General features: G+C 39.3%; 1 protein-coding gene across 4 annotated transcripts in view; it reads right to left on the bottom strand.

Moving 5' to 3' along the window:
• Positions 1-441: 441 nt before the first annotated feature.
• Positions 442-19783, bottom strand: part of LOC126252111 (uncharacterized aarF domain-containing protein kinase 2-like) — a 116080-nt gene continuing 96738 nt past the window's right edge. For 2 of the 4 annotated variants that reach the window (XM_049952975.1, XM_049952979.1), the window contains 3 exons: positions 12265-12486; positions 11373-11498; positions 444-824 (listed from right to left, as the gene is read on the bottom strand). In XM_049952975.1, coding sequence (XP_049808932.1) covers positions 642-824; positions 11373-11498; positions 12265-12486 — 531 coding nt within the window. In that variant the 3' untranslated portion in view covers positions 444-641. Of the gene's footprint in view, positions 825-11372; positions 11499-12264; positions 12487-19783 lie in introns of all 4 variants that reach the window. The other 2 variants (XM_049952977.1, XM_049952976.1) reach the window with 2 other exon arrangements.

The raw sequence follows: 19783 nt of genomic DNA, 5'->3' as shown, positions 1-19783 counted from the left end.
CTTTGCAATCTATGCTTCAGTGTCCTTATTACAACAACTATTAATGAACACTCCCATTACAAATATCATTAACTACTCAACATTCAGTTCTTGTGACATTCACTCTGGATTGACAGATACAGTAAAAGGAAATATAATTGAAAGTCCTTGGCAAAATAGATAAAGAAATTATAGAGGAAGCCCAGTATTTGTGAGAATATGAGAACAGTGAACATTTTATAATAATACTGGTTGCAAACTGTGAAGCCAAAGGATGGAAGAGTCAAATACCACATCAAAACATTGTGGGCTGTTTCTGGCTAAAATTACTGTGGTAAAATTTGTTACCACAGTAATTGTATCCATAAACAGCCCACGACATTTTACTAATACTAGCTCTAGTTTTACAGTTGAATTTTCTTTTTTCATAAATAAACACACTCTGTTTTATATAAAATTTCTTTATTACTGATCGTATAAATAATTTTTTGTGTACAGCAAAATTATTATTTTATAGTTCATCATTTCATTCCAGCAATGAATGCATTTGTGTCTTGTGAACTATTAACATGAACAAATACTGGGCACCTTTGAGTCAATCAAAGTAAGTATCTCTGTGTATCAACTGCACTCTTAAATGAATTACAAATCTCATGTTTGGCTCACAATGCTCCAATTAAGAAAGGCCTAGCTTTTTTCACTATATCAGTAGTTGGATCTAGTGATCTTCCAAGTCCTTCTAAAACCATAATCGCAAGGATAACTGATGAAAAACTCCCATCTAGTTTAACTTTATGATTAATCATTGTAGTAAACAAGGCCGTCATAAGTGAAGACACCTGAATCTGTAACATACAAAACCAGAATATCATATCAGACAAATTAATTATGCCTCAATGAAAAAGAACTCATTCACTTAATAATCAACTACATAATAAAATTTCAAGAAATGCAGCAATGTGACCATGCTATTGTTATTCTGAATTATATTTCTCTCATTTCTGCTGAAACATATGTTACATCAAAGCTTTCAAGGTTTTTTTTTCTAATTACAATTAGAAAAGCTTACTACATAATTCTGACAGTTATTATGACAAATACACTTATGACAGAAAACAGCAATAATGACACTTTTTAACAAAGCATATTTCGCACTGAACTTATATGAGAAAACATCATTGCCTTCACTGAGGAACTGTCATGATTTGTCCCAGTGAAGGCAAAATGCATGTGACTGTGCACCACATCTACATCTTCCTACAAACTAATTCAAGATTCTATAACACATCCAAATGGCAACCAGTTTAATACAACTGAGAGCATGAAAAAGTCTGGTTACATTGACCAACAAAAGCTCTGTTTCTAGCTTTACAATCTTCTTTCAATTAACTCACTGCTAATTTCACAATTTTGATATCACTGCATTGACTGACTAACTATAATTTTATGATGTTTTATGACATTTCCACAACTGCTGCAGCTTCCAAAACATTCAGAACCTCTACAACACAAACATTAAGCAAAACCCAAAATTGTGCCAAGTCTAGCCAATCCAATCTGCACAAAAAAGATCTGCAGAAATACAAATGCCTACTAATGAAGGTTTAATCACTATCTTATTCAGTGGTCAGGAGTACTCTGTACTCAAGTTATTTATTGTTTGTTTGCTACTATTCAAAAATTGATTTTTTCAGGGTGTCCTCTCCCTCCCCCCACCCCACCCCCCCCCACCCCCCAGCCCAAATGGGCGCTGGGGTGCTTTACACATCAAGAGAATACTATTCAGGTGGTTGACTTGTGTGCTGAGTGAACATGAGAATTTTTTAGCTTAGGTGCATTGCCATCCAATACAGGTACCAGACCCCAATATATTTGTGTAAGCCTCAAAGAAATGGCCCCAACAGATGAAATTATTCAAAGCCAAGCAATCAACTGCTGCAGCAAATGCAACACAATCCCTGTTGGAGCAGTTTGTTAAACTGTAGAGCTCATGTAATCTGCCACTTTACAGAAAGGTCAAGCCTCCAACCTCCACATTCCCTGATGATGCGTGGACGTACACCTTTCCACCTACTCATCATCATATCATCATGTCACCATCCTTCATTGATGCTCACAGCAGTAGCTTGTAAACAGTCAACCACCTTTGCACTTTCTGAGATGCTTGTTCCCTGGCACTGGGCTGTTCCTGTCTGCCCTTTGTCAAAGAAACTTTTGGCAGTGGTTTACCTCACTGCTACAAACGTCCCCCACTCATCTCTCTGTTCCACTTACAAACTTTCCTTACCATATCACATGCCCATAATGCCATCAGATAACATTAATCTCATGATGTGCCATGCTCATAATGTTTTCGCTCATCAGTGTATAACAGCAATGGATAGACCTGACATCTCTGAAGATTCCCATAATTAAACTGGTATCAGTGTAAAAGACAAAACAAAGGACTACAGACCAGTACATGTTGAATGAAATGTATTTGGCTGTCAAGACAATAATGCTTGAAGTCTTCACTGACTGCAGTAGTCTCATCTTATCAAAATACCCTCACAAAACTCAAACAAATTTGTCATGGATAAAGAGCGTCAGCAGCTGTTTTTGTGCCCAGACACTTGTGAATAGCACAGTAACTGAAAACAGGTGTAGCAAAAACAAAACAGAAATTCTGAAGTCAGTTTTCAAATACTCCTTTATTAGGGAAGATACAGAAGTCCCAAGTGGCACTGATAAACATTAAAAATACCATAATTAAAACAAGCAGAAGACTTGCTGAACAAATGCTCACAGATACAGCATCAAGGATTAAATTTCAAGGCAAAATAATTGAACCGTTCAAAATCAAAACAGGACTTCAACAAGGAGACAGGCTGTCCCTAATTCTCTTTAATTTGGTTTTAGATAAAATAGTAAAAACATGGGAAAATGCACTAGAAAACAGACGCATAAATGGTATAAATATGGAACAAGGAAAGAACAAATTATAAGTCAAATGTTTAGCCTTTGCAGATGATACAGCACTGATAACTGAAAACCGAACAGATGCAACTGTTATGCTTGATATACTACACGAGACTACTGAAAACACTGGGCAAAAATATCTTATGAAAAAACAATTACATAAAACACAAACAAAAAAGAGTTGATAAATTTAAATATCTTGAGGAATGATCCAAGCCAACGGACTGGATAACACACAAATAAAGAAAGCATAAATAAGATATGATGTGCATTCACATTAACACAAAACTACTGCAATAATAAATCAATATCCTTCCCAGTAAAGATTAGACATTATATTTCAGTGTTAGGACACAAGCAACATATGGATCAGAGTGTTTAATACTGAATATGAAAGGCGAACTAAGAGGGCTGGAAAAAAAGAGAGCAGAAAATATTACAAAAAATTCTAGGTCTGGAGAAAAACAATGAAAATATATGGATCAAAAGGAGAAATGAATATTTATATAAAAATACAGAAAAAATCACAGATTTAGTGAGGAAGAGGCAGCTAAAATTGTATGGATATTTAAAGAGAATGGAAGAAACACGGATTACAAAGAAAAATTTTAATTACATTAATAAACTAAAGAAAAGTTTAGGATGGATAGAAGCAGTGAAAACAGAAGCAAACAAAATAGGTGTTACAGAACAAATAATAAGTAGCAGGAATCGCCTCAGGATACTGATAGAAAGTGCAACTTATGAAGAACATAAGACAAAACCTCAACCAAAGAGAGTGGACACTATGTCCCAATGGGACACTTGTTGGATTATATACAGAATTTGCAGCTAACTTAGCCCTCACTTCAACTATAATATATCATAGATCCCTTGAACAAAAAATTGTTTTCAGTTATTGGAAGAAAGCTCAGGTCAGTGAATATATAAAGGGGCTAGTAAAATTATTCACAAAACTACAATCCAACCTCACTGCTGTCCATCTGATGCAAAATCACTGAACATATTCTGAACCCAAACATAATTAGGTATACTGTACAGAATGACTTCCCCCACATCATCTAGCTTGGAGGTCAATTACATTGATCAGGCAGACCCAGACTTGAAAAGCATACCCTAGATTTCACACCAACAATTAATCACGAAAGTAGGATTTGGGTTGTCAAACACAATTAGTGACTGAGAAGATTTATTACCAGGGAGGGTGCAGCATGTTATCGTGGATTGAGTCATCAACAGAAGTAGAAGTAACTTAAAGTATGCCCCAGGGAAGTAAACCCAGTCAAATCCTGATAAAAATTTCCAAGCGGTGGAAAGATTAGCACTATTCTAAATGTTAAGGAATGCACAACTATGTACTTCATAAAATCCAGAAAATCAGTATCCTATGGCTATATAAATGAGACACAATTTGAATCAGTCAACTGATACAAAACACTTGTTGTGTAACAATTTGTAGGAGTATGAAAGGGAATGAGCTTATAGGCTTGGCCATTGGTAAGACAGGTAGCAGATTTTCATTCAGTGGCAGAATACTGGGAAAACACAGACAGTATATGAAGGAGACAGCTTCCAAATCACTTGAGTTGCCCATCTTTGAATACTGCTGAAGTGTGGGGAATCCGCACCAAATAGGACTAACAGGGCATATTGAATGTATACAAAGAAGGACAGCATCAATGGTCACAATATTGTTTGACTCATGAAAGACCAATATGAAAAATGGAAAATCTGGACTGGCATTCTCCTGAGGATAGATGCCAGTTATTTAGTGAAACCCTACTTGTAAAGTTTTAAGAATCAGTATTAAAAGAAGAATCTAGAGATATTCTTCAGCTCCTTATGTTCCACTCCCGTAGAGATTGTAAGACTACTTACAGCATGCGCACAGCTGTCATTCTTGTTACACTCAATACACAAATATCATGAGAACAGCCCTAAGATGTGGTACCATGTAGAGTAGAAAATATATGTGTATGTAGAGGTAGGATCATGCAGATACATGTTTATTGGTAACTATATCAAAATAATCTATTACCTTGCAGAATAGCCAGTGTTCCTGCTGTTTATCGACGTTTCTTGTAGCAAGAGTCTACTGTATTATTTCCAAATTAACTGATTGTACATCACTGTTGCATGCACAACAAAACAAGCATGTGAAAAAGCTCACAAAGTCTTTTCAAAAACAATCAATCTCCTTGAACTTGATTTTTCAGATTGTTTTTGGTGCAACTGATTAATCGTAAGCTTCTTGATATACAGCTCAGTTGTTGTTTCACAATGATGGATGTTCTTAGATGTAATAATATTCTCCTACAGTTGATTGACATTAGGCACACAGAAGCATACAACAGTAAATGGTATTTATATCAGTTTCAAGCTCAAATTGTTATTTCCATTTTTTGCACAATATTTTGATGATCAAACCAGTCATCATATTCTGGTACTAAGTTGTGCAGTTACGTGCACTCGCTGCTTGGACTTCATCCAGACCATAAATTATTGTTGGTTCTGCCTTTACCCAAGTCCAACTCCTGATGCCCACTACCCTCTTTGATGCTCTTTTGTTTTGAAAAATATTCCATGTGAATCTGCATGTCTCACATTGGGCAGACTATTAGAACTACAACAGCCCACAAGTGACACACCTAACCAAAACAATGAATCGTATCAGCTGCAATGAACACTGCCTTGAATATAATCACAACCTGAAGTGAGAAATGTCCTGCCCACTATCCTTCCCACCCCTCCTACCGTGGTATTCCGCCGTCCACCGAACCTACACAATATACTCCTCCATCCTTGCTCAACCCCTGCTCCCAATCCCTTACCTCATGGCTCATACCCTTGTGATAGACCTAGATGCAAGACCTGTCCCATACATCCTCCACCCACAACCTACTCAAGACCGGTCTCTAACATCATCTATCCCATCAAGGGCAGGGCTACCTGTGAAACCAGTCACGTGATTTACAAGGTAAGCTGCAATCACTGTGCTGCATTCTACGTAGGCATGACAACCAACAAGCTGTCTGTCTGCATGAACGGCCACCTACAAACTATAGCCAAAAAACAAGTGGACCACTCTGTAGCTGAACACGCTGCCAAACATGATATCCCTCATCTCAATGACTGCTTCACAGCCTGTGCCTTCCCACCAATACCAGCTTTTCTGAATTGTGCAGGTGGGAACTTTCCCTGCAATACATCCTACATTCCCGCAACCCTCCTGGCCTCAAACTTCGTTAGTCACTGTCCTCACCCGTCCAGCCCCATCCCTGTTCCCATTCCAGCACTACACAGCCTTCATTTCACCACCACACCTAGTCTTAATTTCTCTCCTTTCTGCTACTTAGCCCCCCCCCCCCCTCTGCAACTTCTCTCCTGCCCTACATCTAAACTGCAACACTTCACTGTCTGTCACTCCCACAATACTATCCCTCCCCCTCCCCGCCTCAGCCTCCTCCTTACCGCCACCTAGTCGCAACTCCCGTCATGCACTGGTGCTGCTGTGGTTTCAGTTCTCTGAGGCTGCAGACGTTTGTGCAAGTTGCATTTGCACGTGTGTGTGTGCTTGTGTGTATGTGTGTGTACTGCTGGCAAAGGCCTTAATGGCCGAAAGCTATAATTGTGTGAATCTTTTTGTTGTGTCTATCGCGACTCGGCATCTCCGCTATATGGTGAGTGGCAACTTCCCTTCTCTGGTATTATTATAAGTATGTATTTCTGTGTATATTTCTTTAGTTAGCTTGTTGAATATTGATTCCTTTATTTATTTGAACATGACAATGATTCATTCTCCATATTGTGTATTATGTTGAGCTAAGAGAGTATTTCAATTGAAGATGAGCTGTCTGTTAGTCTCTATTAAAGAACTGTGTTTTTTTTTTTATTAATTTAACACCAACACCACTTTCATTAAGCAATGTGATTTTTTTGTACTGCAAAAAAATGTAATGAATCCATTATTACCCTTTAATTCTCCAAAATATTGAGAGAAATTTGTACGTCACACCCGTGACATAATTATGTCACACCCGTGACAATAGAAATTATGTTATTACTTTGAAAATAATGTAAGTTTCTTACTGATATTTTCATGGCTAATGCAGTGAGATTTCAGTATTATACAGTTAATAATTTGTTAACATGTAATCATTCAATTCACAGATTTTTCCCTGTAATGGTCAATGTGCTACTTTGCACTTCCGAATTTTGTCACACCCGTGACACATGATTTCTGGTTAATAATATAGGTTTCCATAAATTACAAAAAGAAAATTATATTCAGACTTAGTAGTGTAATCAATTTCCTTTTAAATGATATATACTGAAGGAGGAGTATTTAATATGGGACATTTTAAAATTATTATACAGTTCATTTATAGAGTTCAAGTGTCACACCCGTGACTACGGAATCAGTCAATTACTGACTCACTGTCCATGACTATACGGCCAATGAACTTTTTCCACTCACTAGTCACTCCAAAAATTTCTAATCCTTTCTTAAATGGAATCTTTCTTGAGCAGTAGGCACAGTAAAAAGACCGTCAAACAAAGCTTTGGCCAAACAGGCCTTCATAGGAATCTGAGTCTGGGCTTGGTCATATGTGTGTGAGTTGTGTTTGCATGGTGTGTGTGTGTGTGTGTGTGTGTGTGTGTGTGTGTGTGTGTGTGTGTGTTCTGACGAAGGCCTGTTTGGCCAAAATCTTTGTCTGACAGTCTTTTTGTTGCGTCTATCTATGACTCAGCATCTCCACTACATGGTGAGTAGCAATTATCCTTTTCATAATGCTGTCATTATCCAATCCTCGATTTTCTTTATCTGTATAATGCTTGTGGACTTGTGTACTTACTCACACTGCTATAATTTACATGCAAATGTTTATAAGCCACCTGCACAAACTGACAGTTTTATTTCACACACAATGCATCCAACTTCTTGCTCTTCAAGAACATTTTACTAAGTATCAATAATACAAAACATCCAGAATGAGATTTTCACTCTGCAGTGGAGTGTGCGCTGATAGTAAAGTGTGAGTACCAGGCGTGAGTCGTGCTTCGGTAGCTCAGATGGTAGAGCACTTGCCCGCGAAAGGCAAAGGTCCCGAGTTCGAGTCTCGGTCGGGCACACAGTTTTAATCTGCCAGGAAGTTTCAATACAAAACATATTTATGGCATACTGAGTATTTGTTGTTAATATGGATACACTTCAGAAAAAGTGTGGTGTGTACTTTACACCAAAGTGCTGGGTAATTTCATTTTTTTTGTTCGGAAGGGGAGGCCGATAAGTGTCTCCTACCTTACAGCCGACCAGAAATGACAGAATTTCCTGGCCTTGGGGGGAAAAAAACACGCTTTGGAAAGATCTTGGATGTGCAGTAACATGAAAGTTGCATATTTTCATATTACGAAAGTATACATTCGAATTCCACCAAACACCGCAGGTTACTTTCTGAAGCATTGAAATCGAGATTGCGATGTGCTTTCATAAGCAAGTCATAGCTCATGTCACGTGATCTTGCCAGTCGATGACAGCAGATATTCAGAGCATAGGACACAATATGTAGTCAGCCAACAACAACATCACTGTTAAGTAGCACAAACACACAAATAGGAAAAGTTAATGGTTTAAATTAATACACATAGTGCTGCTACAAGAAAAGCAAAGCTTTCATGTATATATTGGTCTCTAAGATTAATAACCTGCAAGAGCAACTAAGCTTCCACTTATAATGTTGATTTTTTCTGTGCGTGTTATGTTTTGAGTTACATCACACAAAAGTGTCAGTAAAATTTTTAATAAAGACATAAATGTCTGAATTTCTGGGCTCAAAATTCTTCTATCTGGCTTGTCCTCAAAGTGTTTATTTTTGAATGAGAGGCAAAATGGCTTGGTTCAAATGGCTCTGAGCACTATGGGACTTAACTGCCGTGGTCATCAGTCCCCTAGAACATAAAACTACTTAAACCTAACTAACCTAAGGACATCACACACATCCCTGCCCGAGGCAGGATTCGAACCTGCCACCGTAGCGGTCACGTGGTTCCAGACTGTAGCGCCTAGAACCGCACGACCACTCCGGCCGGCCTGAGAGACAAAAGCTTGGTGATTTAAGAAATTCATCATACGTTCTCGCACATAGTTCATCTTGTGTAAAAGGATATTTGCTTTGTGAGTAATGCTTTTCAGACTACCATTCGCAATATTTTCCTGCGACCTGTTAGAAATAGGTTTGTTTCAGCAGTTGCCAGAGAGCGCCTGATACCACACACACACACACACACACACACACACACACACACACACACACAAAAACAGAGGATACTTCAAGAGCATCAAAATTTCACGAACCATACTAAACTGGATAATTCAGCTTAAAGTGCACATTTGTATGTCCAGATTCCCGATGAAGTAGGTCTTGAAATGATATTAAGCTTTCCAGTGTGGTTTTCAGGATGTACATTTTCTTGTTGTACCCATACAGTATTATCTCGTGTTTGGTTCTTTATTACGGCATAGTGCCATATTTGCTAGATGATGAAAACGAGCAGTTGAAAAGCAGAAAACATTTGAAACTAGCCAATTGTGTAGAATTGTTTCAAATAAAAGCCAAATTTATTTAGCAATCCAACAAAAATAACGTCATTTTTCCCCAAGGCGATTAATGCTTGACTGTCAGAAAGGTGGAAATAAAATAAAATCTTAAACTAACAACATATTTTAGCCTTCTGTAATTATTTGAATACATTTTAATTCACTTGATGGCTCCCGGCCAAGAAATCCATTTTGTTTTCATTTGAGGTGAGAGCAGTAAACGAAGAGGAAACAGAAAAATCACTAAATGTAAATGCGAGTCACATGGAGACTACCCACTGCAACCCAAGACTGCTCTGAGCATCAGCCCCAGATCTACGATATTTCCAAACTGGGGCAGTACACCTCCCCTCCCTCGAGTGTTTCATATAAAACATCAAAAATTTTCAAAAAATCGACTTTCCAAAAATGTTCACTTTGTAGTGCACATCTTTCTGAAGAATCTGGTAAATAAAAATTATATATTTGAGGAAATGTAAAACATGTTATTTAGTCTTAAAGTGCCACACCTCTTCATGCACCATTCTTCTATCACACATCACTGTATTTTGCTCTGTGGAATTCAAACGTGTACATTTTGTAATGGATGCCATCAAACTATATTCAAGGCAGTGGAAATTAAAATGCCTGTGGCACCTCTCCTGCTCCGTCAGCCAGTTTGACATCCTGCCCCTCTTTAAAAAAAAATCCTGCAATTAATACATTCTTTATTTCCTATTTGTTAATAACTTGCTGTTTTGTGTGATTGTGTGATATAAAATTAAATATAGGATACATAAAACCAGTAAAGACAAGAGACAAGCAAGACAGTACACATTTCTACAATCCTTACATCCTAGCATTTCTTTCTCTCTAATCTTGCTGCAGATTTACATGGCATGCTTTCCTTTCTGTCGAAGAATCCATTACCTCATCAAAGATCGTCAAAAGTTTTTCTACACGAAAAATCGAAATGTTGTTGTCTAATACTGAAAAAGCTGTTAATACAAATAGTACCCAAGACTGGTGTGGTTTCTCGATCTCATTATATCTATTTTGTCACTGAAAAAAGCTTTATGCCAGGAAATAGTTTCACATTTCATTCACTTGCTCCAGTTTCTCATGCATAAGGTCGAAAAGTGGTACGAAATTTTTATATAAATTTGGTATCGTCATTTTCTTCCATAATTTGTGTGATGTCCTCATTTTTTTCTCCTTCCTCATTCTAACAAACAATCTTCTCACCACTAATTCTGTAACCATGCTAGTGTCAAAACTTATTTTCCAGTTAACATCACTAACCCTGTCACAATCACCAGTTTAGCTATCCCATGTTTATTCTCTGGTTAAGCGTTATTATGTGTTCGTACAACGTGTTTTCCATGTTACTCCCAGAACAGAACTTAAGTCTGCCAGCCAGGGACTGTACAACTGATAATGTAGAAGCATATAAAAACTACAGGCCCATTTCCCTACATTCATCATTCTCAAAAAGAATGGAATCGATTATAAAAGAAAGATTAATGAATTACACAACTAAAGACAACCTTCTAAGTGAATTACAGTTTGGGTTCTGAAGTGGTAGAAGTACAGAATCAGAGCAGGTGACTTCATTTTATATACGTAGATATATAAGATTTAATAAAATAGTTTTTATTTACTTACTAAAAAATGCCTACAGCTTACATTTTATGTTTGCATGCACTAATGTTCGTGTATTTTGTTTTTGACAGATAATGAATGCAAAGTACTGTATATTCTATACTATTAATACTGTCAATGTTGACTTTAAACTCTGGAACTTGATATACCTACAAACATTATTCAAATTAAAACTAGTTTCATCAAAAGCCATTACCTTTGCCAAAGTAACTGTTTTACTTAGTGCCTCCTTCACTATGTTATCCATTGACTGCTTAAAACCTTCTGTGTCAGTGCACCCATGCTTCGAATGGTTAAGGAAGAGTTCTGCTACCTTTTTTCCCTTTGAATTAAAACAATTTCATCACAAATAGAACAAACATACAAAATATAAACAAGCTCCTGCATAACAAAATATATCACAAGAAAAAGATTATATACAAGACATAAACAATACAAAAAGGAAGAACAATAATAGGAGTATTCAAATTCTCATTAACTATATTTGCAGAAAACCTTTTCAGCAATGTGAAACAAGTTAGCGATCTTCTTCTTTCTTTCTATTTTAGGCACTTTTTAGTATCTCCAATATGTTTTTTAGGATTTTATTATTATTATCCTCCATTTTTACTTATGAATTATGAATCAGGCCTAACTCTGTGGCCTCCAAATATTGCACTTTCATGTACCACAATTTGTACTGGAAATATTTTTGCTACAAATTATAAACAAATGTCAAATTGTGTTCTTGCAACATGTTTATTAAATGTTGCTGTAACCTTAATTAAAACTCAAGTGTAAAATTAATATCAACACAATCTCAGCATCAGCCACCAAGACACGAACAAATGGAGCATGTTTGATAAATAAACAAAATTAGTAAAACGATGGAAGTGAAAATTCAGCATATTGTATAAATTAAGTATACAAATTAAAGTAAAAAGTGGTATTAATACCACTGATATTCCATATACAAACAATTTACAGTGAGAGAGATAAATAAAATCATAGTTTAGAAAATAGTATACCTAGAATTTCAACAACTGATAGATACAGAAATTCTGAGATTGTAAAAATCAACTGAAAAAATTTGTTAACACCATACTTACGTCACCATTCACTACAGCTGTAAAGACATCTCTCAGAGCTTTTTTACCCCGTTCATCTAATGAAGCAACAATTCCACAGTCTAAAATCACAAGTCTAAAGGAAGTAGAAGGGGTTCTCGTAATTAATGAAACAACAGAGTTAGTTTCCTTGGATGATGCCACTCTCTGAACCAACATATTTCCAGGATGTAGATCACCATGTGCAAAATTATCATCAAATACCTGGATGAGAAAGACAGACTTATGATTTGATGTACAATATTTTTCAGATATCAAGCATAACAACTTTCTTTAAATAACTCAAATTTCACAGATTTCTTAGATTCTATCTTGATACTTGACTAATCTCATAACTCTAATAAGGAAATGCATAGGGCAGAAAGCAAATGCTAGGGAATACCATTGTAACCATTTCATGTTTCAAGATGAAATTGAAAAAAGAACTAAACCAAAACAGATATTTAAGCCAATGATGCTAAGAACACAGCCCAGTTGCATACTATTCATGGTCAATAAGTCTACATACATTTTCATGTTCCTGTAACTTTACAGATACTTGGCAAAGTGAAAAAAATTATATCTAAATTGAACAAGTGAATCATAATCAGGCTGAATATGGTAGCTGGCATAGCCAATAATATATATGGTAATTTAGAAGTGAAAGAAACAAATGAAGTTTTTAAGAACTGTTTATTACAAACAACTGAAGGAATGCAAAAGAAGAGGCACAGTGAAGGCTACAAATATTTTGTGAAAATCATGAAACAAAAGAAAACTATGTCCAATGTAAAAAGAATATTATCAGTCAGTCAGTCTCTCTCTCTCTCTCTCTCTCTCTCTCTCTCTCTCTCTCTCTCCTTTTCCACTCTTCCAAAAGACTTGATAATGTAAGATTTTTCCATCATATTCTGATAGTGACCAAAAAGGAAGAAAGTTTTACACTTTGTGACACACAACAATATGAGCTGAATAAGAGATTGTTTCCAAAATAGAGTAAAAGAAAGAGGTATGCGGTCGTAACAGAACAAAGTATCTGTTTACAATGAGATAATAGGTAGGTGTTAAATGGTTGCATAAGAGTCACTGAAACATCTCTGGTCTACATACAGCCAGAAATGCCAATTCTGCATAAATTCTTCCAGCCCATTTACCAGATAAAAGTAAAGACACCACTGGTGGATGAAAGATCCTAAAGGGCAGAGTCAGCTACCAAACTGGAAACATTTTCTGTCCTTCACACACAATGACACTTTTCGTTAGTGAAGTGTGATAGTTGTGTGTTTAAATGTAGGTGCCACAATAAGTGTGTGTAATGTGCTGTCATGTTTTCGTAGTGATGATGATGATGATGATGATGATGATGATGATGATAAGAGAAGGGAGAGGGTGGAACCTAGTGCTGGAAAATAGCCTACTTCTCTCGAATAGCATCACAGGGGCCATCAAGCTTAACATCCCCACCCAACAGATAGATCACCATCAACAATGTCTCATGACCTCACTTCAAGAGGCACAGCGGAGAGGTTTGGAGTTTAATCCAGGGCATTGTTTAAATGGATAAACACTACTCACACAAGTAGACAACAGTCTGGAGTTAATAAACATTCTGATATGGACCAGGTAATGTTGGAACATCTGTTTTAAAACTTTGTTAGCGAAATGCAAAGCATGTGTGCACAAAATTTGGAAATTTGCTTTAACAATATGCATGTAGGGTCAAAATGGTGAAATTTGTAGATACAGTGCAACAAAGCAAATGGAGGGTAGATGGAGGCAGTCATATTTCATGGGACTGCAACACCAGTAGTGATAAGATGCCTCTGAACAAGGGCACATTCAATGTTGCAGATGACAAATTCGCACCAATGGCTCTGTAGTGGCAAATTCTGCCACCGAATGTATCAGTATGGCCAAATGTAGTGGGAAGAGGTAGAAAAAAAAACAGTATTAAGACTCACAGCTTTCCAAGTGATTTATTGTTTCCAACTACAGTGCCCCCATTCCTCTCAATCTGCATCACCAGGTCCTGCAATGCTGAGGGCACCACTTTGCTGTCTGTGAAACGGCTTGGTGCAGAATGGCTACCTCAGCGACCCATGCACGCACTGTTGTGTGTCGGCCATGTACGCCAGCAGAGTTGTGTCGTCATCAGGATGCAGGCAGTTGACTCAGCGGTCTGCATCCCTGCCGACTCAGCGCCGCTTGTCTGAGTCACAGGCGGCCAGCTGCATGCTTCTCGCTCACGTGGTTGAGATCGGCGACACCAAACGCCCGCGATCCAGCACCCGAATCTGCAGCCCTCGCTTTGGGATGCCTCCAGTGTGTGTTGAAAGCCAGGACAACTGCCCGCGGTAGTGAGCCATGGAGTGGCCCGCTGCTGGCTGTCTATGTACCCCACGTCGGCCTCAGAGGGTCGAACCAGTGACCCACCGTGGACTGGAACGCTAGCATCCCACCTGCTGCTGCGTGTAGCTGGTGGTGCGACACCCCACCATCCAGGAGAGCTGCCACACTTGAATGAATCTAGTTAGAAACCCGCACCTATTTATACATGGATGTGCGCCTCTGTTTTGCCATACGCACTGCTTCGCATAATGTACACATAACACGCTAGGTTGGCCAGTGGGCCCCCTTCTGCCTGCGATTTGCGACACACAAAACCGCTACGTACACTCTTTCAGCAATTTGATGGCCCCTGTGGCCTCTATTCTACTTCACAGCTGTTGGTATGCGTAACTCACTGCAATCTGGCCCGCACCTGGCTGTAACTTGTGCTCAGAATATTGCACAAAACTAACTTTCCCTATCCTAAATGGTCGTGCCACTACATTATTCCTCTCTTAGGAAAGACCCGGTCCCCGGGTCAACCCTTAACTAGCTCTTAACTTGTTTGGGTTGGCACCTATGGCATATTTCCTTACTATTAGTGCCCTTTAAAACCATGACATGAAACAAAACATAAAAATTCCTTACTGGACGACCACTGCTCGATCGACCCCTTACCTGCTTATCTCATGCCCTCGAATCCACTGGGACTTTGACTACCATTGGTCCCCTCTTGGAATTAGCGCTCTGCCTGATCATAAAGAAAACAACACATAACAAATTTAAGGCTGCAATGACACTTGGCACAGAGGTGCTCAATATGATCATTATTTGCCGTTACCTTTCCCTATACTGAGCGACATAATGCACAAGCTGTTCAGCTGATACGCGCCCCTCTTGCTCTAAAATGAACTGGTTTACAGAACTCAACAGACCTCCAGAGTTTGATTTAACAAGGTCAGATTAAGGCTGCAATGACACTTGGCACAGAGGTGCTCAATATGATCATTATTTGCCGTTACCTTTCCCTATACTGAGCGACATAATGCACAAGCTGTTCAGCTGATACGCGCCCCTCTTGCTCTAAAATGAACTGGTTTACAGAACTCAACAGACCTCCAGAGTTTGATTTAACAAGGTCAGATTCTGCCATGGCAAAAACTCTAAAGTGGCTTCTGACCAGTACAGCTGTGGCTGCATAACATTCAATTGCGTGACTCCTGAAATTTATGCTGGCAGCTGGAAGGTTGGTCCTATTATGTTACACTTAGTTCCACTGGTTAAAATTCCGCTCCCCTCAAGCTCTATACATTTCAATTCTGTAAATACTCCCTGCTCAAAACAACTTGCTACTACTACCAAATTCTTGTAGGTGGAGAAGATCCAATGCATCCCGACCCATTACAAGCTCAATCTTGGTTCCATGATGTCCCTTGGTCAGTCTATTCCTTTCCCCCTGGCTAAAAATAACTGCACCATGCATGTATCCAGATTGGTACTTACCACCCTGGTTGGACATACCATTACTTTTGCTCTAAGGCACCTTTGTAATTCCTCCCTTGCCATCTCAGCGTACCGGTTCCTAGTTGCCGAGATCAGCAATACCTCTTTATCATCATACTCGGTAACCAACTCAAACCAATACAAAAGTAATTAACAGCCACGAAGGGAAAAAATCTTACTGCCCCAGATACACTAACACTTATTCTGACCAATAAATAAATAATATGCCTACGCAAAACATCTAAAATCGCCTGCCATGAGCCACACTCAAAAACACAAAAAGGCAAGAAAACGTCCAATACTCAAAAGAAAACTTGTCAAAACTCACCAAGTCTTGTGAATGTAATGTGGGCGGTGGGCTCGAACGTCGTACTCGACAGACAACGTCTACTAATCTGACACCAAATGTAGTGGCAACTTCTGCCATCGAATGTATCAGGATGACCAAATGTAGCGGGAAGAGGTATGAGGCACTGTATTAAGCTCATCTGAGCTTTCCAAGTGATTTATTGTTTCCAACTACAGTGCCCCTGTACCTCTCGATCTGTGTCACTGGGTCCCCCAATGCTGAGGGCACCACTTTGCTGTCTGCAAAATGGCTTGGAGCGGAATGGCTGCTTCAGCAACCTGCGCACGCACTGCTGTGTGTCGGCCTTGTACGCCAGCGGAGTTGCAGCATCGTCAGGATGCCGGCAGTCGACTCAGTGGTCTGCGTCCCTGCCGACTCAGCACCGCTCGGTGTGAGCCGCAGGCAGCCAGCTGGGTGCTTCTTGCCGGAGTGGCTGAGATCGCAGCGACAACAAGTGCCTGCGATCCGGCATCCGAATCTGTGGCCCTCACCTCGGGATGCCTCCTGCATGTGCTGGAAGTCAGGACGACTGCCTGCAGTAGCGAGCCGTGGTGTGGCCTGCCACTGGCTGGCTACGGATCCCAGGTCAGCCTCAGAGGGTCGAACCAGCGACCCACCGGGACTGGAATGCTGGTGCCCCACCTGCTGCTGCATGTAGCTGGTGGCGTGACACGCCGTGCCGTCCGGGAGAACTGCCACACTTGAATGAATCTCATTAGAAACCCCCACCTATTTATACGCGGCTGTGCACCTCTGTTTTGCCACATGCGCTGCTTCGCATCACATACTCATAACACACTACAGTGGCCAGTGGGCCCCTTCTGCCTGTGATTTGCGACATGCAAAACTGCTACATATACTCTTTCAGCAATTTGACGGCTCTGTGGTCTCTATTCTACTTCGCAACTGTTGGTATGCATAACTCACTGCAATCCGGCCCTCACCTGGCTGTAACTTGTGATCAGAATATTGCAGAAAACTAACTTTCCCTATCCTAAATGGTGGTGCCGCTACAGCTCTAACAGCATTGTCTGTATCACTTTGAATCCAATAGCAATGCTACAACACCAATGCAACAAACGCCAAAAGAAAGGAAATTGATGGAAGTGCAAACAATAACTATATTCTAGAGTGAATTTTCACTTTGCAGCAGATTAAAACTTCTGGACTGGGACTGAATATATGAGAGAGGCACTGGTGACAGTAAGTAAGGTTCTGACAGCAGGTTGTAAGTTGTGAGTGGATAGCTCAGTTGGTAGAGTGAAAGGTAAAGGTCCATGTTCAAGTTCTGGTCTGGCGCACAGTTTTAATCTGCCAGAAAGTACCTTGTTTGTTTTTGAGAACCAGAGAAGGTCACTGTTAAAACAATGGAAGTTTATCATAGGCAGCACAAATAAGGCTATAATACTATCAGGCAGTGGCTTTCTTTGAAGAGGTCTGGATGCTATATGAATCTATGCACAAGTAAATCTAAAGAGTCTGGGCAGTTTGATAGGCAGGAAGACACTCATCTCCACCCTACGAGAACTGGACCTAGAAGATAATATCATCAGACTGGTCCAGCTCAATCCTCAAACACCGCTTCCAAAGTCAAATTTTAAAGTGAACTCTGAGTTTCATCATTCAAATGGGAGTTAGACAATGTGATGGCCTGTTGTGAATGCTCTTCAATTGTGTACTGGAGAAGATTATCAGGGAATGGAATTGCACACTACCATCAGGCACTGGAAAGAAGATTGGATACAAGAATGATAACCTCACTGTACACTGCCTAGCCTTTGCAGATGACCTTGTCTTATTAGCCAACAATACAGATGAGCTCACCAACTGCGGAGCCTTTACAGCATAGCAGCCAAGACCTGTTTGAAGGTCAGTATGCAAAAAACTGAGTTCATGATAAACGTAAAGGGAGTCCCATCTCCAGTTCCATTAAAAGCCACCAATATTCATGACATCCCTACAGTCAAATATATAGAAGAGTTGATTTCAGCAAATGACAGGGAGATCTTGGCAGTATGCACTAGATGTGCCAAGTTGGACAGAGTCTACCACTCTCGCAAGAGCATTTACATCTCCAAGTACCTTCCCAAGAATCCTAGGCTCGAGCATTAAAACTCAGTAGTAAGGCCCTCCATATTATAAGCCTGTGACTGCCTCTTAATGAACAGGAAGTACCCACTCAGGAAATTAGAGCTCAAGGAATGGACAACCCTAAGAAGCATACTAGGACCAATAAGAGATGAGGATGACACCTGAAAAACCAGACAATCAACAGTGAGCTGTACCATCTCCAAGAAGTCAATTACATCTATGGGGAAAAGGTGACTGGCCTTCTACGGACATCTGACCCACAGAATCACTGCAGACCCATGAACAGCATCTTCACCACAAGAGGTAGAGGGAAAGCCTCCAAGAACAAATGGATCACCACAGTGAAATCAGACCTTGAAATTTCACTAAAAACCATACAGGACCAGTCCAAATTCAAAGGGTATTCCCAATGTTCCTTAACCACAAAAAGAGCACCGGAACCAGCAGACCAAAATTGACAGAGGAGAGAAAGCTTGCTCACAGCCAGAAAATTAAAGCTTTCTGGGCTAAGAAGGAAGAGAAGACCATGTGAAGAGTCAAAAGGAGCACCGAGGTCCTAAGTAGGTCCCAAGCAGAAGAAGAAATAGTTCAGGGAATGAACAACAATCACAAGTCACAATTACATAATTTGTGAATCAATGGGAGTTTTGGAATTAAGTGTTTAATTAACTGATGTGGCAAAATACATGACCTCCCCCCGACCACCAACTAAGATTATCCAATACCACAGGGACTTCACACATGCTGATCAGCTTTCAATGCACAGAAAGAGGAATCGCCTGTTATTAAGAGCATTGTGTTTTGCGGTGTGAAAGAACTACAAATGATAATTAGGGACCCAGAATTTCAGTCTCTATTTCTGCTGAAATTAACACTTTTTTGGTAAAATTAGTATCTATTTTTAGTGAAATTTGCATCTAATTCTCTGTTTGCACACAATTAGATCTACAAATTTAAAAAGTTGTCATGCAGCTTGCCTGGAGACAAAGCCTTAGTGTGTTAAAATTGACTGTTAAAAAAAAAGTGTTGTTGGAGAGTTTCTTGACTGGAAAGTTTGCTTTTGCAGAACTTCAACAGATTTTTTAATGGTCTCTTCTTGTTTTCCTTTTTGGCTCTATTTAAACTTCCAACAATTAAGTGTTTATGTTGAGAGTCAGCAGCATTTTTCTACACAAGAATAGACTGCTTCTCTGATTTAAGTTGTTTCTCGATATTATTTTCCTTTTCCCACCCAAATTTATAATTACAAAA

This window comes from Schistocerca nitens, chromosome 4, assembly GCF_023898315.1.
Source record: "Schistocerca nitens isolate TAMUIC-IGC-003100 chromosome 4, iqSchNite1.1, whole genome shotgun sequence".
In the NCBI taxonomy this organism is placed as follows: domain Eukaryota; kingdom Metazoa; phylum Arthropoda; class Insecta; order Orthoptera; family Acrididae; genus Schistocerca; species Schistocerca nitens.
The sequence above is the reverse complement of the archived record's forward strand: the minus strand, read 5'-3'. Positions and strand labels throughout refer to the sequence as shown.